The sequence below is a fragment of the Cydia fagiglandana genome, chromosome 24 (assembly GCF_963556715.1).
Source record: "Cydia fagiglandana chromosome 24, ilCydFagi1.1, whole genome shotgun sequence".
Lineage (NCBI taxonomy): Eukaryota > Metazoa > Arthropoda > Insecta > Lepidoptera > Tortricidae > Cydia > Cydia fagiglandana.
Genome location: NC_085955.1, coordinates 3,623,262 through 3,645,887, shown reverse-complemented (window position 1 = coordinate 3,645,887; position 22,626 = coordinate 3,623,262). Strand labels below are relative to the sequence as shown.

Genomic DNA, 22,626 nt, shown 5'->3' with positions numbered 1-22,626 from the left:
CATGATATTGTACGATGTCTGTTTAGTGTACCTAATAAAGTAAAATAAAAAATAAAATAATCGTATTACGAATAAAGTGTTTTAATGAAAAATATCGCAACATGAAATTACATTTTTTCTCTTACTCTTTATTTTATCTAATATTTGTTCTATTGCATTGCGCGTATATGTTTTCAAATAGTTGTGACACTGGAGCATAAAATATTATTTACTATCAAATAATAAATCTGACCATGTTAACTCTGCACAGACTTTTCAGTGACAGAGCATGGAGTGTCACCATAACCGTGAAATGAAAATATGACGATTTGGTACCTCTCACACCAACGTCTGTGCACATTTAGCTTAGACTTATATTTGACCGTAGTTCTGTAGAAAGCGACCAACTTTTTATTTTTGTCAAAGTGTCAGGGTGTACCCTAACTCAGTAGCTTTGGTCGCTATCTGCATTGAAAAAAAAATCGAGTACGTTTTCTGCACAACTACGGTCATTTGGCGGAATCTTCCTTCCAATTCTAGCAATACCACGTGCAACGTCACAACAATACATCACTGTCAGTGTCAGCCGAGCGAAGTCGAGTCGAATCGAAGTCATTGTATATAAGCAAAGTGCACAGCTGTGTGGTGTAAACAATCATTTCGCTGTTGATATTTCAATAAAAATGAGAGGATAATGACCTTTGTATATCGCTTATTTGTTTTCGCATTCTTCCGTGCGATATTTCTGCGCACACACTCAGTGTTACCTAAATTTGTTTCATGATATAGTCGTGATTAAAATAGGGCCCTTTATATTTTTTTAAATTTCAAAATGAAGCTGAGAGTCGACAAGAGTTTAGTGCCTATAAAGGCACATTTCTTCTTCTTTTTTGCTGGTGAGTATAATCGTTTACTTTTAATCATTGATATGCATTGAAAGCCTAAAAACTTAAGTAATCAAATAGTCATTAGGAAAACCCTAATTACGTTATCTTAACTTGTATCTAATCGAAATGCAAATAAATTTAACTGATCTACATTTACTATCAAGTAATCTCCATAACTTGTTATCTAGTTTCTTTGATGATTTTTGAATAGATTTCACCTAAAACCTGTTTATTACGTTTACACTTTAAATTATTATGGTCCAGTAAACATACTTTGGAAAAACCTTAAATTATAATAGCCAAATTTGTATTTATTTAATACACAGATATACATGCGAATTACACCCTTTCCCTTTATCAAAACAGTGAAAATGACATGTGAAAAATACTATCATAGGAGAAAAGAGAACACTTCTGAATCATCAACATCCACATTTATTCAGCAAATAGGCCACAAGGGCACTTTTACATGTCAACATTGAATTTACATACAAACAAAAATAATAACATCAACAATTTTATAAAATAAAACTAACAATTCAATCTAACATATTACAATTACTAAGAGATGTATATGGTCTCTTAATGTAGAATTACATACAAAATACAGAATATAAACTTACATAACATGCATAGGTGCAGACCCCTCTATCCTCTTAAGGGTCATGGTCCTAGTTCTAGTAATTATTCAGTTTGATATTTAAATCATAATATCTGGGAGACTAACCTTTGCTTAGAAAACATGTAAAATCTAAAAATGCATGTTTTGCCAGAGATAAGATCTAGCTAGATCGAAATTACGCCCCTGAAAGCCTCCATATAGCAAATAGCAAATATCATCGTAATTGTTAGAGCTCCGAGATCCCCGAAATAAATATACAAGAATTGCTTGTTTAAAGGTATAATTTTTGGTTCAGTGCCGGATTTAGACATTTGCCGCCCGTAGGCTATGCCGATTTTGCCGCCCCTATCCGCCTTGCTTATAGGTTTTTTAAAGTACTTTCCTATCAGAGGCGTTTAATTTTATAGTACAACACACCATAGCCATATTAAAATGCATATAAGGTGACGTCACTTTCACTATACAGATTTATATGGGCCGTTTTTGTCACTCAATGACGATACAACCTCTTTATATTTGCCTGATCTGATCGGTGACCGGTGGGTACCGGGTTTTAGGGTTCCGTACTTCAAAAGGAAAGAATCGGAACCTATAATACCACGAAGATACAAGAATCGTCGTCCATCCCAAATTTACAATGTAGACAGATGGGTCACAAATAATGTAGGTACTTAAATGAAAACGCGAGCGTAGCGAGCGCGAAATTTTTTCAAGAAAATGGTAGGTACATGTTTAGGGTTTCGTACTTCAAAAAGGTCTTGACATGATAGACAAATTATGCTTGTTATTTAAATTTTACAAATAAATTCTGGTCTACCCTATCTGAACAGCACATAAAATATTTTATTTGTCCCAAATTTGCCGCCCCTTAAAATCTGCCGCCCTAGGCTTCAGCCTACTCAGCCTAGTGGTAAATCCGGCACTGAATGGAACAGAGTTCCATTAAATTTGTTTTGTTTTGTTTTATTTTCAAACAAAACAAATTCAACTTTGTTTCCTACACTATAGATTCAAATTACCGTAGTAAATGGGGCATTATGTATGAAAAGGAACCTTATTGTCGATGGCGCTTATGCCGCACAGCGTCGCGCGGCATTGTGTTTATATCGGAGTATCGTTAATAATGACGTAAGCGACATCGACAATAAGGTCCCTTTTCATAGATAACGTCACAAATTTTGGATTTGTTATTACAGAATTTTTGTATCACACAATGTTTTTAAATTTTTTAATGAAGTAATATAAATACAATTGTTCACCACCTTCTGTTACATTGGCTTTAATTAAATATTCAACAGTTATGTATCATGTATTTGTGTCAATGAATTCTTGAAGTTCTCGAGGCCATGATTTAATGGGGTTTTTGACTTTTTGCACTTTGAAGGTCTTTGGCCAGATTTATAGCAAATTTAAATTTGTTCAGACCAGTTTTTCTTAACCTACTGGTTTTACTTGACACATTCATTGCCACTAAGTGCAACGGGTTACGCTCGTAGCGCGTAGTCACGGTTTCGCCGTATGTAGCGCGTAGTCCCTACGAACATTGTACCCGACAGTCGGGTTCTTGGACCTGAATGTGTTAGTTATCAAAAATAAATTATAGTATTTTTGTAGCCGTCATCATCTTTCTCGCCCCCGGCTATTGGCCACGGCTCTCGGGAGCCTGGGATCCGCTTGGCAACTAATCCCGAGAATTGGCGTAGGCACTAGTTTTTCGAAAGCGACTGCCATCTGACCTATCCCAGAGGGTAAACTGGGTCTTTTTGGGATTAGTCCGGTTTCTTCACGATGTTTTTCGTTCACCGAAAAGCGACTGGTAAATATCAAATTAATGATGTTTCGTACCTACATAAGTTCCGATTTCTGAAAAACTCATTGGTACGAGCCGGGATTTGAACCCGCGACCTCCAGACTGAAAGCACGCTCTTACCGCTAGGCCATCATGTGCTTCATCTCAAGCCGTAGTCAAAGGGCCTACCGCGAACCACATTCGACGTGTTGCCTCCCTGTCACACTTACGTACGAATTTTAGTGTCCGACCGAAACATGTTTTTTTGCCGAAACCGAAACCGAATGTTCGGCTTTGGCTCTTGTTTCGGCCGAAACCGAAACCGAAACCGAAACTTTTGTAGACTTGTTAAAATCGTTGAAAAAATGTCATAAAACCTCTTTTATACACATATTATGGGGCTGTCAACACCCAATATCCTTGAAATTGATATTTCTTAAGCAGTTTTTTAAGAAAATTACTAGAGTTAGACCAAGATAATTCTGCAACGATTTTGATAACACACGCAGTGCAAGTTTTATTCTAAACGTGAAAACTTCTATGAAATCATGACGTATAAATAACATTTGCACTAGTTGCACTGCGTATGCTATCAAAATCATTGCAGAATTTTCTTGGTCTAACTCTATTCATTCACCAGTCAAGTTAACATGTAGATACAGGGTCATCCAAAAAACCAACCAAAAACGCGAACGCGAAAGTCTTTGTTGACAATATCGCAAGGCCGGGTACCAATCTTCACCTGGGCCTAAAAGTCCGAAGTGCCCCAGTGAGGCAAACTTTCATGTGAAGTCAAAACCGTGCTTCAGGCTTCAGGATAAGTAGTTGAGCACAGACTCCAACCAATGTCCATTGTATTAAAAAGCGAGACCGCAGGCCGAGCACGGCGCAGCGAGGCCAAAGGCTAAGCTGAAGTAGAGGACATGTGGAACACAAACCAATAGTAAATTGAGATAAAATCACTCATTCGTTCCGAAACAATTAGACAGTGTGCGCGTTATAGTTATTGACAGCCTCTTAAGACTGCGTCGACCGTCCAGTGGCGCCCTCATTAGTGGAATTGTGTTTTATAATAAACTAATTAATTTCTGTACCTATACATGAATCAGTATAAGGACTGTTCATTTTATTAAGCGGACACACAAAAAAGTATAAATTACATTTTTCTAATTCTGGAATCGCTTTATTTAGATAAATATAATAAAAACGGAAACCAACGCAAAACATTTTAATGTAAATATAGTATAATATAATAACATCGGTAAGATTTTCGTACTTTTACATGGTTGCGCCGTTCAAGTGCCTGCACATCAATTTTTGACACTTTTTGACAAGTTGTAAACAACATTCGTTTGAATTCTTTCAATGTTTTAGCTTCTCATCTACACTTTTTTAAGTGCATCTTCACATTGGTCTAGTGCCACTCGATGGAGTGGAGCTCCGGGCAATTAGATGAGTTGACTTGTTTTTGAACGAAATCAATGTTTTTCAAATTCAGTAGCTTCACTTTCTGACCAGCATAGTGGGCATTTGCCAAATCAGGCCCAAATGAAGAGGTGACATTATGCGTCTGATAGACGGAAAGTACTCGTTATTAGATGCATTATTTTCTGTAAATGTCGCAACCAAAGTTCATGTCGCAAAATAGAACAAACTTTTTAAGGCCACAGGAACCAATTGCCTGCCAGACAAGGACTTTCTTCATGAATTGGTCAATTTTGATGTTACTCTCCTCGTCGAATATATGATCTTCTACAACGGCATGGTAGCATCAGGGCCATTGGTAACGTACTACAGCAACATTTTACGCATTTTCCGTTGTCCATTAAAATGCTACGAAATTTATCTTAATGTAAAATGTAGTACAGTTTGACGCTTCTTTTTTTCGATTGCTTTCGCTGCTCTGTAATTCTTTTGTCCATTTTTTTCTTTCTATCGGTCCATTTATTGTACATACTTCTTATATTTTAATCTGTGCCTACTCTAACGCCTGCTGTCTTAGGAATTTCGCGAACCGATAAGTACCTAATTTATTGATTTTAACAGCCGCATGACAATACTTTTGTTTCTGGATTGGCCGGGCCGCTTCTGTGCCGGGATTTTGTAAAATCTTCAAGCATATGATGCTCTGCAAATGTTTTAATTATTTTATTCACGTTTAACTTGGAAAATTTGTACATATTTACGATTTTTCGCAGTGAATACTAGCCTGTGCATCCTTATTGCAGAACTAACTTGCTATGTTCCAAATTTGTTCGGTCCTTCGGGAAAAATATTTGACTATTATGGGAACAAATATGTAGCAATTGATAAATGAGGGATTGTTAATTATATTGTTATGAGCTGTACGTCAATTGATTTTAAATTCGCCGATTAAAAGAGGTGTAAGAGTGTCCGCTTAGTAAACTGAACAGTCCTTAATATGTAGGTATTAATATCGTTGTCCTACTTATTTTTTTCGTAAGTTTCGGCCCGGCCGAAAGGTTCGGCCGTTTTTTGGCCGAAACCGAAACTACAGCCGAAACATGATTTTTTTGGCCGAAACTGGCCGAAACCGAAACCGAAACCGAACCTTCGGTCGGACACTAACGAATTTACAAATGCGACAGAGGGGCAACACGTCGAACGTAGTTCGCGGTAGGCCCTCCGGCGGGATGTGAAACTTCTGACTTCGGGCAAACTCGGCTCCGTTCGGCTCAGCATTGCTCCGAGCTATTATTAGGGTTGACACAACTTGACGTCCCTTTGCGTGCACGACCACAGATAAGGTAATGGCTTGAATTTTGACAACCCTAAATAGCCGAAAGGGATAGTGCCAATAGTTAGAAAGGGACAGGATGATTCGACCCTGAACCGCTGTCAAACTTCGGTTTTGTAGGAAGTTTCCTTTGTGTATGGTAGTACTCATGGTATAATAATATACTCCGCCTGGTACTCTCTTCCCGTCTTTTCTAGGTCACCTGACTGACACAAGCCTACGTCATCATGCGACAGCGCTATATGATAATATGCGATAGCGCTATATATAGCGGCCATGTTATGTGACGTAGGCTTGTGTCACTTTGGGAAGAGAAGACCATGTTTTATTAGACTATGGTAGTACTATTAGGTACTTATTGTTTCCCTCACATGGCCCTTAGGCACAGAATAAATAATAAGACTCACTAAAAGACTCACTCTCTAACAAAACGCGTCTGTCACGATCAGCACAGATATGGCCGCTAGGTGGCGACAGCGCCACGCGCGGCTTATGGCAAACCCCAAAATTGGGGTCGAACGGATGTACTTTTAGCTACCTGTAGCAAAGCGACGAAATCGCGGAGTGAGCCACGGCTGCCTCAGGTGACACATGACATTCCCATGCGCGCTAGAAAGTGATTGATCACATCACGGGCAGGATACCGCGGTGGGGGACCTTGGCAGTGAATTGGAGCGTAGGTCATTAGACCGGGGTAGGGTTAAGCGGTTATTATACTCTGTATCTTTAGGATGGTGAGTTCTCTTATGATATATGCGGTCCTGGTACTTCTAAAGTTTTATTCTGCCGCTAAAGATTGTAGAACGTATAGTCTACTTTAGGTATTTAAATAAAAGTAAACAAAATCTACCCTCAAATGGCTCCTTAAGCCAGTTGAGTGTAGATGAAAATGAAAACATTACACGATCAAATAATGTAGGTTAAAGTCAGGTCGTTTACTGACTGATCCAGGCGGTTCTGTATTTGGTTGGTTAATCAATAAATGTTATAACTACCCGAAAATGTGCAAATTATTTGTTTACTTTTATTTAAATACCTAAAGATACAGAGTAAAGAAAGCGCGAGCACAAATCATAAAATAATATAAAAATAATTTGTTTTGCTCCCTGGTCCAAAGTATAACTTTATTTTCCTCATTCAACTATTATACTCATCGTACCGTAGTAGCCCACACTGTTGACTGACTCTGAACCTTATTACAAAAGCCATAAGGTCCACCGATGGACAGTTAAGAGTGTTGCTGTGTACACAAACGATTTACAATCGTAATGAAATTGTACTCTGCTATTATCATTTTAAGTCAAAACATGATATCTTACTGCAATCCATACTAATATTATAAAGGCGAAAGTGTATCTGTCTGTCTTTCTGCCTGTCTGTTACCTACTTACCTCTTCACGCTGAACCAATATATTTGAAATTTGGTATAGAGATAGTTTGAGTCCCGGGGAAGAACATAGGATAGTTTTTATGTCGGAAATCATCCCTGAAGAGAGTGCAAAGGGGGGTGGAATTAAAAAGAGTTAATGAATTGCCTAATAATTGAAGTAAGCAATGCGCGAATTGAATGATTGCTATTAGCATTATCCAGGCACTATACCTACTTTAGCTGCTGTCACTAATTCCACGCAGACGAAGTCGCGGGCAACAGCTAGTACTCTAATATAAATACCACCTTTTATAACCTAGAAAAGTAATGAATAGTTCAACCACTTTATTTACAGATATAAACCGTCTTTAAAATGCTATTGTACTAAGATTATACATTTACAAGCTGTATATTGTTATCTGTGTGTAAATACCAATTAGATTACTTTGTCTGGAAGGATGTCTTTAGGTGATTGATAAGGAAATAAGAATTACCTATGTGTGACATTATCTATGAAAAGGGACCTTATTGTCGATGGCGCTTACGCCATTATTTACGATGCTCCGATATAAATACAATGCCGCGCTAATGATGTGCGGCGTAATAAGCGCCCTCGACAATAAGGTCCCTTTTCATAGATAATGCCCCATGTACGTTATGTAGACATATGTTATCAGTGTTATGTAATGTACATGGGTAGAAATGCGAATAATGCCTATGATATCAGGAAATTATCTATCGACAGTATCGACACCACTTATAATTAAATGAAAGTGAAACTTATTACTTCATTGTGCAAATTTTGTGACAATGCAATATTATGGAGCTGATCTGATGATGGACACAGGAGGTGGCGATCATCGTCATAGGCCTTTCAGTCTATTGCAGACAATACAAACAGTGTCAGGCAGGGCGACAACGTTTTTCATGGCTGTATAAGCCGATATGGGAGCGGCAACCACGACCGCAAAACTGGCAGGTGTAGTGTGCCCATGGCCAGGCGTGGCTCATTCCGCGATTTCGTCGCTTTGCAACAGGTAGCTACAAGTACATCCGTCCTACATCAATTTTGGTGGCTAGCCATAAGCCGCGCGTGGCGCTGTCGCCTCCTATCGGTCATATCTGTCCTAATCGTAACAGACGCGTTTTGTTAGAGTGAATCTTTTGTACCTAATACTATTATTTATTCTGTGCCGTGGCGAACAGATGTCGGGCTGATGACGCTTGGCTCGCTTATCTGCGAGTGTCTTAAACCAAGCGTCATCGTGGATTTTACGACCGTCGAACACCAGTTTGCGCCACTTATCTCTGTCCTCGGCAAGCTCCTCCCATTTATGTTGAAGGAGTGCATGAAATACATACATATGTGACGTTATCTATGAAAAGGGACCTCTTATTGTCGATGGCGCTTGTGCTATTATTAACGATGCTCCGATATAAATACAATGCAGCGCGACGCTGTGCGGCGTAAGCGCCATCGACAATAAGGCTCTTTTCATAGATCCCCTGTTTAGGTCTGTTAGAATTTTCTCGAAAGGTAGGTAGGAATAGGTAGGTAAAGCTTGTATCAAAAATGAAATTATTGGTGGTTTTCCATCGGAAAGGACTTATATGTTTTATGTGCTTTAACCCTTTTCCAGGCATACGATTATCGACCAATACGCGCCACTAAAATGTCAACTTTAGCATTCCGATTTAAGATTCAAATTAGATTGCACTTTCAGAAAATTTTACAAATGCATCATGAAAGATGGATTAATTGGAATATATTTGGATTTTTCTGGAAAACCTTGTAGATTGGTGCGGCCTGGAAAAGGATTAAGGATCCTTCTGTATTGGAAAGCCACTTCTTCCTCGCGTTATCCCGGCATTTTACCACGGCTCATGGGAGCCTGGGGTCCGCTTGACAACGAACCCCATGATTGACGTAGGCACTAGTGTTTACGAAAGCGATTGCCATCTGACCTTCCAACCCAGAGGGAAAACTAGGCCTTATTGGGATTAGTCCGGTTTCCTCACGATGTTTTCCTTCACCGAAAAGCGACTGGCAAATATCAAATGATATTTCGTACATAAGTTCCGAAAAACTCATTGGTACGAGCCGGGGTGGAACCCGCGACCTCCGGATTGAAAGTCGCACGCTCTTACCGCTAGGCTACCAGCGCTTTTTTTTCTGTATTGGAAAGCCATTGACAATAAACTTGTTTGTTCCCAGCGTTGGGCCCACTGCTGCCGCAGATGAATGTGTTCGGACGTCAACTGGGCGTCTCCCCGGGCGCCATGGGGCTCGTGACGTCAGTGCTGCCCCTGCTGTGGGCCGCGGCCAAGCCGCTCTTCGGCTACGTCGTCGACTTCTGGCCGGTACGTATATACCCTTTGATCGCTAAGTACCGTAAAACGGGGTGAGTAGGTTTCGCGGGGAGAGTTGGGTTATGAATGGGGAGAGAAGGTTTCAGAGGGGGTGAGAAGGGATTTTAAGGCTACTGCTACAAAAATAATGTATTCCAATTTAAAATGGGGCTATACTAATACGCATAAAAAAAAATCGAACCAACAATCTTCCAAAATCACCTTTGTATGAAAAACCCTCTCACCCCAAATACGAGGCACTACGGGGTGAGGTGGGTTTTTCTCTTTATCGTCAAAGTTATGATATGGAACTACCCAAAATAAAATACAAACGTCCGAACCACTTATTAATCTTATTATATACACCATTCAGTGTTCACATTTAAAAATAAAATTTTATCGATGTTTGAAAGTCAAATTTCACCCAACTCACCCCATTTTACGGCACGTCAACTGACGCGCGTAGCTACAGCCCAATATTAACCTATTGGACGCCAATGACCGATATATCCGCATCGTACGTCCAACTACAAAGAGCGATTAATCCGTCACAGACCACAGCAACACAGACCTACGTGCATATGCACAAATTGTATTATAGAATAGAATAGAAAAATATTTATTCAGGCAACACATCATTCCATTACAAAATGCACAATAGGAAATAATAACATAAAATGTGAAACAAGAAGTATACAAAACACAAAGAGACATATTAAAGATAAAGATGTGAGGCTGAAATGGTCTCCACTCAGTAATGCAGGTGGCACGACTAAGCATTGCCAACGGCGCTGAATTGGTTGTTGTAGCGGTGTCACACCGCTGTACTGGCCCCATTCATGCCCCATTCTTATTGCCCGTAAGGCCAATCCTCATATCAGATATCAGAACAGTCGGCAGAAGAACTTTCTAAGCGGGCGAGGTGTTCAAAATTACCTTACCACATGATCACATGATGATGACGAAGAGCCCTTGCAATAAAAGTCTAGAACAAAATCTCTTCAATATTTCTTCTCTTTTTCAGACTCATAGAAAACTTGTCTTCATGCTTCTAATCGCGACGATGACTGGCTCCTACTGTTGTCTCTGGTTCCTCCCCATGCCGGAACCGCCGCCACAGATAACAGAAAACGTTTACACGCTCAACGACACCGTCTATTTAAAAAAAATTGACAATACTACGATAGACGAACTCTTATTGCAAAAATTCAGCTGTCAGTGGACGTGTTCTAATAAGTTTTTTGACGTTTATCTGTCAAACTCGACTTACGTTAATACAGTGTTTGTGGATAATCATGTGGGGAATCAGTCTTGCTCGCTCTTTAATATGGAGTTTAATGATGAGAGAGACGGAGAGGTTATATGTGTGCCAAAGGCGGGTTGTAATCTTATATGCTTGGATAAAGATTTGAATGGTACAGAGCTTAATGTTACTTCGAATTTGGAAAATTCTGTGTCTATGGATGCCACAGATAATTTATATATGACATCTGTGTTCTGGGCGTTCGTGGTGTTAATGTGTGTTGGTACTGTGGCGTTCAATGTTGCCAACTGCATCGGGGATGCCGTTTGCTTCGATGTGCTAGGTAAGTTTAGACCTTATATTGTTCTGTATAAGATTCATGTTACTATCGATTTTTGTGTGAAAACGAAACGACAGAATAATTTAATCGAACCACAGAACCTGCTCACAAAATTTCATGAGAATCGGTTGACAAATACGACCTGCAGAGAACATCCGGACCTACGAAAGTTTCGCTAACTCGGTCAATAAACTTTCCACAATAGGTATAACAATATGTAAGAAGAAAAGTAAGAGAATTTAATTAGAAATAAGTTTATTATGTTTTTCAGTAGTTTGCAATAGTTCCTAATTAAATTCTCTTATTTTTCTTCTTGCACCATTTTTATTAAATCTCGGTTTACTTGTGTAGCCCTATGGTTGACCGGTAGAGAATGCCTAATTTGTAATTTTTTTTTATATTTTGTGCAATCAAGTTTCAATAAATATATAAACAATGATAAAATGATGATATTTTTCCGTCCAGGCACAGAACGTGCCTCAAAATACGGCGCCCAACGCGCCTGGGGCACCGCCGGTTACGGCCTCACGGCCCTCCTGGGCGGGGCCCTGATAGACCTCACCTCCGGGGCTTATAAGGACTTCACACCGGCCTTCGTAATAGCCCTAGCGGCTACTGCTGTGGACTTATACAGCTGCAGAGCGCTAAATGTGAGTAACATTGATTACAGAGCCATCTAGTGGCAAATAGATAATCTACGAAGTTAGTTTTCACACCGACCGATCGATGGTTTGACGACCGGTCTGGCCTAGTGGGTAGTGACCCTGCCTGTGAAGCCGATGGTCCTGGGTTCGAATCTCAGTAAGGGCATTTATTTGTGTGATGAATACAGATATTTGCTCCTGAGTCATGGTTGTTCTCTATGTATTTGTATATTATATATATCGTTGTCTGAGTACCCACAACACAAGCCTTCTTGAGCTTACTGTGGGACTTAGTAAATCTGCGTAAGAATGTCCTATAATATTTATTTATTATTTATTTATTTATAAAGACATTCTTTATTTTTCCAGCTGCCCTCACTATCCAGTCCGGACGACTCCGGCAAAGCGTTACGTGATGTCCTGCGCATCCCGCGGGTCCTCGTCTTCATACTGTTCGCGGTCGTGGCCGGGACTTTCGACAGCTTCATCATATATTATATGTTCTGGTGAGTTTCCCAGAGGGTCAACTGTAATAGTTATTTACAGTACATATGGCCCTATTTTCCCGCACTAGTGCGTAAAATAGCACCTTTCGTGTGTATGTCAAAAGTTTAAAGGGCCATGTGTACTGTAAAACGTTGTACGATACACGTGCGAATAGATAATTCGCAACTCGTGTCGATTTAAAACACTCCCTTCGGTCGTGTTTTAATTTATCGCCACTCGTTTCGAATTTTCTCTTTTACGCACTTGTATCGTAAATAACTATTTATGTCATATAGTTGTAGGCAGCAAATTTTTAGTGACTTCTTGGGTTATCACTGATATTTCTTCAGGCGTAGACACTAAGTTTTCGTCTTCATCCATTTTAACTTGAAAAACACACTGTTTTTTAACACAAAAGTTAAGTTTTTATTCGACAACCACAATAATCACATTCAAGAAGTATTTGATGCATCAATGTCATAGTAAAAACTTGCCAAAAACTGTTTATGGCATAGTATGTACAAGTTACTCTATGATTTACTTAACAAATTAGTGCTGCACTCTGGCGGCAGAACATTGCAGTAATACTATAGAGAAATATAGTAAGACAGGAGTGCTCACTCCATACATCAGTTTTGGTACCAAAAATATTAGTATCTTCATAGTCGACATCTAGCATCGAGTAGCGGAATTATCAGTACTGCTACTTGACAATAGATGTAGCGGCGACCGAAAAGTCTTATGGTTAACAATTTTCAGGTAATATTATAAACGGAAACTCTTTTTTTCAACTCCTTCTGCTTCTAATATTAGTTGTAAATTGTTGATCAATACAATTTTCGTTGGTCGCCACTTGAAAGACATCTAGTATCGAGTAGCGATACTGATAGTTCCGCTACTCGATGCTAGATGTCGACTATGAAGATACTAATATTTTTGGTACCAAAAGTGCCTTTGTACTTCCATTACTGCAATTTATTTTTGTAATCCTGTGTTGTGTACAATAAAGTGATTACTACTACTACTACTAAAACTGATGTATGGAGTGAGCACTCTTGTCTTACTATATTTCTCTATGGTAATTCTCCCTATTGTAATGATTTCTTCATACAGGTTTATCGAAGAGCTGGCGGAGGAGACAGGCTCCATGGCGCAGATTAAGCTGATAGAGGGCGTCGTGGTCGCCGGACAGAGCTTCATAGGGGAACTGCTGTTCTTCTATTTCTCTGGTACGCGCGCAAAAATATCTGGGTGAATCAACTTCTTCTTGTCACTAGTTGCCATGGTTACGGTCTCCAGGGTCACTCTTAAAATACTAGTTATTTCGTATTTAAATGAACCAAACTTGAATTTTTTGGTAGTTATAAGGCCACTCATAATGGGACATCTAGCATGTTTGTAGAACGTGGTACAGCAGCTCTTCTAAGAAACTATGCTACTATTGTCTCCTGGCTGATGGGACAGAATAACAAGAAATAGTTGATCGACCGACCTATCCTCGTGCCGCCCAATGTACATTAGGATGTACACTCAGTTTCGATGGAATGTCAACCTTAATTTAAAACAAAGTAGGTAGCATTTCATTTGTCTCATAAATTTTTCGAACAAATGAAATTCAACCTAATTGAAAATGCAACAAGATTCTAACTTCCTTGGCTATTTTTGTATGGTGGGCGGCACGTGGCTATACTTTTGCTATACTTACAAAATTTCGTTGTCTGCCTCTCTATTGCTCTTGTAAATTCAATTGAGAGAAAGGTATGGATGGTCAAGCAAATCTTGTCAGTAGCAAAAGGCGCATAATTAAAATTTTCAATGAGACGACATCCCTTCGCGCCTACATTTTTCAAATTTGCCGCCTTTCTCTACTGACAAGTACTGCTTAACCAAGTATATAAAATTAAAATTCGTTTTTCGATGTTCACGATAAACCCTCTGGAAAAAACCCTTTATTAGGAACCCTAGTTTTCTTTTACATTATCTACTTAAGATTTCAATAAAGATATTGTCCAAGAAAAGTTGGAATCGTCAATGTTTTTCATAAATACCTAAATGTAAATGTAGGTATTTTTAGTCCTATCTATGAGTCTATGACATATTATTATCTCAAAGGTTAGCTGGAAGAGATCCCTTTTAGGGATAAGTTCGCCTTTGTACATAACATTTTTATTTTTGTTTTGTTTTTGTCCGTTTTATGTAAACCTGTTTATGTGCAATAAAGTGACATACATACATACATACATTTTTATTGATGAGGAAAATAACATGTTTACATTTTGACGTTTCGAAAGAAAAGTACAAATAAATATTCTGATCAATTAGAGTTCCAAGACCAAGATAAGTCTGCAACGATTTTGATAGCCCAAGTGATATATAGATGGTCAAGCAAGTCTTGTCAGTAGAAAAAGGCGCGAAATTCAAATTTTCTATGAGACGATATCCCTTCGCGCCTACGTTTTTCAAATTTGCCACCTTTTTCTACTGACAAGATCTGCTTGACCAGCTATACATAGTTTGATAGCCGCAGTGCGAGTGTTATTTTAAACGTCAAACTTCTATGAAATGATGAAGTATAAATAACACTTGCACTGCGCGTGCTATCATAATCGTTGCAGATTTCTCTTGGTCTAACTCTATTTAATTTGCAGGTAAAATAATAAAACGGTGGGGCTACGGCGCCACACTAACGCTGTCTCTGTTCTGCTACGCGCTGCGTCTCGCTCTCATCTCATTCATCCAGCACCCGTGGCATCTCGTTTTTATAGAGGTTCGTATTTATACGCCCTTATTCATAAAACTTTACATAAGTTAATAATTATCACGTTTAGGGGGAGGGAGGGAGTCAAGAAAACGTGACATATTGTGACATGGGGGAGGGGGGAGACACAAACTTTGTGATGTCACTTTAACGTCATCAGTAACCGAAAATTTATTTAAATTATTTTATTCGCTGTACATTTAAATAACAAGTTTTTAAAACGATAATCGTTTTTATTCGTTTAATTTTCTTTCCTAAGCAGTTTTGGGTTATAAAATTACTAATATTTATATCGTCAAAAATATTTTGATAAAATATTAATAATACTTAGGTACTTACTTAATTCGATTTGGCGATTTCGTGGAAAAAATGTGACGTCACACTAGGGGGGAGGGGTTTGCCAAATGTGACCAAGTGTGACAAGGAGGGAGGGGTCAAAAAACCTAGAAATTAGTGTGACGTAATTAATGGATGACCCCTTACTATACAAGTGCGGAAAAGAGGAAATTCGAAACGAGTGGCGATAAATTAAATAAAACACGACCGAAGGAAGTGTTTTAAATCGACACGAGTTGCGAATAACCTATTCGCAAGTATATCGTACAACGTTTTACAGTACACATGGCCCTTTAAACTTTTGACATATGCACGAAAAGTGCTAGTTTACGCACTAGTGCGGGAAAATAGGACCATATGTACTGTAATAGTACATTTCGATGCTAGTGCGGAAGGTATGTCATTACTTTACGAGTACCGAGATATCTTGCCACGAGCCGCAGGCGAGTGGCAAGACTCGGGGCGAGTGAAGAATGACATTTCCGCACGTGTATCGAACGACGTTTTTTAATACAGTTGCGAAAAAATAAGAAAAACATTGTTAATCGTACACTAAACAAAAGTGGTAACAGTGACAGCTCGGTTAGACGTCGTCTTTAAGTATATTATATCTATGGGCGTTTGGCAGCTATTCCGTTCCATTCAGTCAACTTATTAAGAACGGAATTTTCAATATTGAATATTAAAAAATAAACGTGTTATAATGATGAAGAGGTAAGTAATTAAATATGAAATATGTAATATTTTTCGTATTCTTACATTAACGGTAGGTTTTTATGCTGATTACGACGTTTAAAGGAAACTAATATTAACACTCATCAATAAGTAGTCGTGAATTGGACCAAGTATAAATTTAAAAAAAATTGGAAAAGTAAAAAGCACTAGTTCGAGATAACCAACTTTCCGCACGCTAAACAGCTACGTAAAGTAGCACTTTTTGAGCAACTGTATTAAAAAATATGTTTTATCTCCTTCTTACAAATACATAAATCAAAATGTCAGATAAGTATTAGCATAATAGTGTATACGTAATACAATAACATAGTGTAAATAATAGATGTAAGATGTATAGAAATATGCTTAAAAATTGTGACTTGTAATGCCTTATTACCAATAAATGATGTCTATGTCTATGTCTAATTATTTCCGTCAATTAATGCATTAACCTTTTTCATTCAGTCAATAATGCAAGGCCCGACCTACGCGCTCTGCTACTCGTGCATAGTGGGGTATGCGGCCTACGTAGCCCCCGAAGGCTACTCGGCCACGGTCCAAGGCGTCGTGGCTGGCATGGACGACGGAGTCGGTACGTATTCTCTGTCAGTCGCTCAAACGTTAACTGGAATAGATTTCTTAACACATTCAGGGCCAAGAACCTGTCGGGTACACGGTTCGTAGCGACTACGCGCTCCATACGGAGAAGACGTGGCTACGCGCTACTAGCGTAACCCATAGCACTATAGTGGCAATACTGGCAATGAATGTGTGTTTTCCTTTACACATTTATTAACAGATATATACTGCCCTGCTAAGCCGAGTGGCGCTATCTCAAAAGAAAATGCATTGCTAATTTATACTTTAGTTTCTATAACTGAGAATTCCATTTTCAAAATCATTTGTTTTTGAGATAGCGCTTTTCGGCTTAGAAGGGCAGTATATTATATTATTTTTTTATTATATATATATCTGCCGTACAAGAAAATGGTATACACACCTTGACCTGTAAATAACAATGTCCGCAAATCCGTAAGACTGTTATTAAAACGCCTGATGAAATGCTACATACAAAGTTTCATGATTTAGTTATTGCTATAATAAAAATAGAGGGAAAGAGGGAGAAGGGGAAGACCGAGAATCACTTATTTTAACCAAATAAAAGAAAAGGTTCGGGTCGTGTCATACCAAAATGTTAAGGAGTTGGCAGAGGACCGGGCGAGTTGAAGATTGCTCCACCGACAAGAGCATAGCTCTTAAATATAAAGAAGTAGAAGAAAGTGCTTATTTTTTACATGTTTATGCAAGTAGCTGACGGTCTTTCCACCGCTATACATCCGGCTGACAGCTTTTTTTATTTATAATAACATCTAAACTATCATTTGACTAAGTATCAAACGGGAGGCGATGACCAATTTTTTTTTTACACCTTTCGGTGGCTGTCATTCCTCAACCTACCAACGGAGTGGCAGTTGACGTCCACGAGGGATCATCATACATAACCGTTAACCACTATACGAGTTATCACCCGGGAGGCGATTGGTCATGCAAATCTGTTCCTGGCTCGCTGTCTATAAACTAATAGAGAATAGATAGTATAGACGGGTCCTGTCATAGTAAATTTTGTAGTCACTGTAAATTTACTGCCATCTATCGACACACAACGAAAACTCGAAATAAACAAGTATAAAATTATCAAAAAAATTAATATACATATAATGGAGAAATGATTTTATTATTTTTATATTTTTTTGACCCATGTTCAATTGTTCATTCACTGATATCTATGAGTTAAAATTGTTAAATATGAAACGGAGTCGTCACGCCATCTAGCCGAGCATAGGCCAAAGGTGTTTGCGCCATCTATCCGAGAATGACTTTCTTGATTTCCTAGGCACGTTTTTTCCTTAGACTTTATTCATCTTATACGAAATTACATATGTCTTTGCTAATACTAATCATCGATATCGATTTGCCGAACTGTTAGGGTCTCCCCAAATATATCGACGCGCATTCGGCAAAAGCCGATAGGAAAAAGCTTTATGTCCGCGCAATAAGAGCGAAAAAGTCGTCGTTCGGCTCGGCTCGCATCGGCCGGCACCTGCCAACGCGTCGACGGCTTTTTCGCTCTTATTGCGCGGACATAAAGCTTTTTCCTATCGGCTTTTGCCGAATGCGCGTCGATATATTTGGGGAGACCCTAACAAGTAGAGATGTAACTGATAGTTGTCTGGCCGGATACCGGATATTTGGCCTGAACTATACCTACATTCCGGTTTTTCAGGTGCGCATTATGTACCTAGGTTTAGACCTCTGTTTCGTAGTAAACGTTCGCGCGGACTCATTTCTAGGTTCGAAATGAGTGCCCGTGCAAGCGAGTGGAATGTTGAAATTGTTTTAAAATAATAAATAGTCATCGGCATTTTCCCACCATTTGGGGTAGAATGTGTCCAAGTCGTCCCGCCATCTCCTTTTCGGTCTGCCTAAACTCCGGCCTGCACCGTCTACTGTATTCCGTGGGTCCCACTCAGTAACCATTTTGGCCCACCTTTCTGGGTGCATGCGGCAGACATGTCCGGCCCAGTCCCACTTAAGCTTAGCGGTCTTGACGCCTACATCTACAACTCTAGTTCTACACACACACACACACACAGACAGTAGAGAGTAGTAGTGACAGGGTCGAGTGGAAAAAACGAGGGGAGGCCTTTGCCCTGCAGTGGGACACCAAGTAGGCTGGAAAAAAAAAATGAGTACGATTATAAGTATAACCATGCATCGGGGTTTTCGGTGCGGGAATGATTTCGTGTATTTACAACTTAGTTTATTGTAATAATTATTTTACAATAAACTAAGTTGTAAATACACAAACTGCGCAGTAACAGGAACGCGGGCTGCCTGGTATCTGTGCCACATAAGTTAGCAAAAAGCGGACGATCAGCCTATGTGCTTGGCCCACGCATATACAACCACCTGCCTAAAAGTATCAGGGATGCACCTTCCATCCATAATTTTAAAATGAAACTAAAACATTGGTTACTAAAATCACCGTTTTATGATATTGATGAATATTTTTCATGCAAAATTGATGATGTACTTATTTAAATAAAATTAATTGTAATAAATAAACATGTATACTTACCACGACATAAGTATTAAGTAATAATTAATAAGTGTAATATACGTATAGGTATATCTTCAATGACATTTCAAATTTTATGTAATCTTTGACGTGTAACCTAATGTTATTAATAAATTTTCATTTTCATTTTCATTTTTCATTTTCAAACTATGAATTAAACGTAGTAAGGTCCAAATTTGCTTAGAAATGTTAAATTAGTATCGTTTTTTACAGTTTTTACCTGTTATTTGGCTAGTGTAAAACATTCCCGCACCGAAAACCCCGATGTATGATTATAACCGTGACTGTTTCTTATTAAAATTTTGTTTACTCCGAAATCAAGCAATGTTACTGTGTGGTATTCGGCCGGATGTAAAAGTAATGGCTGGATACCGGATAGTAACCGAATATCCGATGGTAACCGAGCATCTCTAGTAACAAGTGTATGTATCCAGGTTTCGCGCTGGGCTCGCTGGTGGGCGGGCAGCTGTACGCGTGGGCGGGCGGGCGCGGCGCCTTCCGCGTGATGGCCGCCACCGCTGCCGTCGCCGCCGCCACACATCTCTGCATGTACCGCTTCGTCACCAGACACCAAGGTACGACCACAGAATAAATACTACTACCGTACAGAAAGGACACTTTTTAGGGTTCCGTACCCAAAGGGTAAAACGGGACCCTATTACTAAGACTTCGCTGTCCGTCCGTCCGTCCGTCCGTCCGTCCGTCCGTCCGTCTGTCACCAGGCTGTATCTCACGAACCGTGATAGCTAGACAGTTGAAATTTTCACAGATGATGTATTTCTGTTGCCGCTATAACAACAAATACTAAAAACAGAATAAAATAAAGATTTAAATGGGGCTCCCATACAACAAACGTAATTTTTGACCAAAGTTAAGCAACGTCGGGAGGGGTCAGTACTTGGATGGGTGACCGTTTTTTTTTGCTTTTTTTTGTTTTTTTTTTTTGCTTTATGGTACGGAACCCTTCGTGCGCGAGTCAGACTCGCACTTGCCCGGTTTTTTTTTTATATAATAGTCAGCAAACGAGCAGACGAGCCGCCGACTTCCTACAAGACCGAAATTTGACCACGGTTCAGGGTCGAATCGTGCTGTCCCTTTCCAATATATAACACTATCCCTTTCGGCTATTTAGGGTTGTCAAAATTCAAGTCATTATCTTATCGGTCGTGCACGCAAAGGGACGTCAAGTTGTGTCAACCCTAATAATTGCTCGGAGCAATGCTGAGCCGAGCGGAGCCGGGTTTGACCGAAGGGAGGAGTTTCGCGCCTCTGTTATGACACTTTTGGGTGGATCAACTATTTCTTGTCCCGTCAGCCAGAGGATAATACAAGGTCTAACAAAAATACGTGGGGAACCGTTTACGACTGCTTCGACCGTCCAGTGGCGCCCTTATTGGGGGAATTATGTTTCTAATAAACCAATTAATTTATGTACAAATCAGTATATTATCTACTATGGTTGTTCTACTGATTCCCTTCTTTAGCGGCGCTGTGCACTTTTTGTGATGGGGAAAAATGTTAAACTCGCGACAGGTCACGTGACCGTAAGATTCGTAAGACGGAAACGTGACCTGATCGAAAAACTGTTACGATGTCATTGAGTTTTCACTTGTGCCGGCACTCCCGGAGTGCAACCTGTTGTTTTTTTTAACACTACACAGATCAACCTAGCTCAAAGCTTGTACTATGGGTAATAGGCGACGATATACATACTTATATACATAGATTACAACCATGACTCAGGAACAAATATCTGTGTCATCACACAAATAAATATATACCGGGATTCGAACCCAGGACCATCGGCTTCGCAGGCAAAGTCACTACCCACTAAGCCAAACAGGTCGTCTTTGTCACATAATTTTATTTTGCTTTATCACCTAACTAAACGGAAAAATATGGCCACTATTTTTCGTTCAGTTGACTTACTTACTATAGTCTGTATCTTTAGGTATTTAAATAAAAGTAAACAAACCCTACCCTTAAATGGCTCCTTAAGCCAGTTGAGGGTAGATAAACATTACATTATCAAATAATGTAGGTTAAAATCAGGCCGTTCAGTGACTGATCCAGGCGGTTTTGGGATTTGGTTGGTTAACCAATAAATGTGATAACTACCCGAAAATGTACTTATAAATTGTTTGTTACTTTTATTTAAATACCTAAAGATACAGACTATAATAATAAAATTAAATGTAATTACTATATTGTCACATTTTTTTACAGAACAAAAAGCGGAGCAATCCACTCCCGAAGGCGAGAAGATGCTGGAAGTTGACAGCAGCGCCATCTACCGACCGACGGTCGTACCGCTCGAGAAAAGCGAAAATAGATAACGAGTTTACGCTAGTCGACCACAGATGGCACTATACCTACATACACAGATATTCGCAAAATATAAAGCGGCATCCAGAAATGATAACCAAATCGACAGGTTTGATCAGAAATGAAATTGCGTCAATCTCCAATTTAATCACCAATTTTAGATTTATGGCGTTTGCGGCCGCACGGCCTGATTTGATCGGACAATTTAATCAGATTGGCGAAAAATTGTCCCCGTCTGGATACGCCTTAAGAAATTAGAATCGATCATGAACGAATTGAATGTTTTTTAGAACACAGAATTGCAAGCATCAGTTCTTAGCCCCCCCATTCGCACGAGAGCTTTTTCAACGCGCGTTAAAAAAGCGTTTGAATGACACAATTGGATAACCATGTATGTATAGTCATATGCCTTATGGGAATATAGTTCAGAGCCGGAAACCGCTACCAACTTTTAGTATGTTGTTGGGCATGGCATTGGGTCTCCAAAACTGCCGGGAGACGGCGGCGCCGGCCATCTACTTCAGCGGAATGACGTCATCAAAATGACTCCCGCTTCGTTGCGAATATTGCATACTGCACCCAAATTATGCATAGCACATACACGTGTGGGGTATTAAATGAAAGCCAATTAAATATTCTATATTTTGTTTATACAAAGTGTATCAAAATATGTAACAGTTTAAGAGAAATTTACAAAATAATAAAAATCACGTAAAAAAATATTCGATTATTTGGGTTTTACAACCAAACCAAAAGTCGGACGATAAAGCAATGTACTACAACATTAAAGATGACTTCTCAAGCCATACACTGATATCAATAAAATCAAAATTGGACCAAATATGTGGAAATTATGCATCAAAATGTAGATATTCGCCCATACAAATG

The 22,626-nt window shown here is 39.2% G+C and overlaps 1 protein-coding gene across 1 annotated transcript; it reads left to right on the top strand.

Annotated features, from left to right (window-relative positions):
- Nucleotides 1–591: 591 nt before the first annotated feature.
- Nucleotides 592–21,858, top strand: LOC134676251 (uncharacterized). The gene is made up of 10 exons (XM_063534601.1): nucleotides 592–875; nucleotides 9,620–9,765; nucleotides 10,778–11,339; nucleotides 11,802–11,986; nucleotides 12,350–12,486; nucleotides 13,580–13,695; nucleotides 15,115–15,233; nucleotides 16,740–16,866; nucleotides 19,848–19,988; nucleotides 21,640–21,858. Exons 1-10 carry the CDS (start codon nucleotides 812–814, stop codon nucleotides 21,747–21,749), a joined length of 1,707 nt encoding a protein of 568 aa, XP_063390671.1. The 5' UTR covers nucleotides 592–811; the 3' UTR covers nucleotides 21,750–21,858.
- Nucleotides 21,859–22,626: the final 768 nt, after the last annotated feature.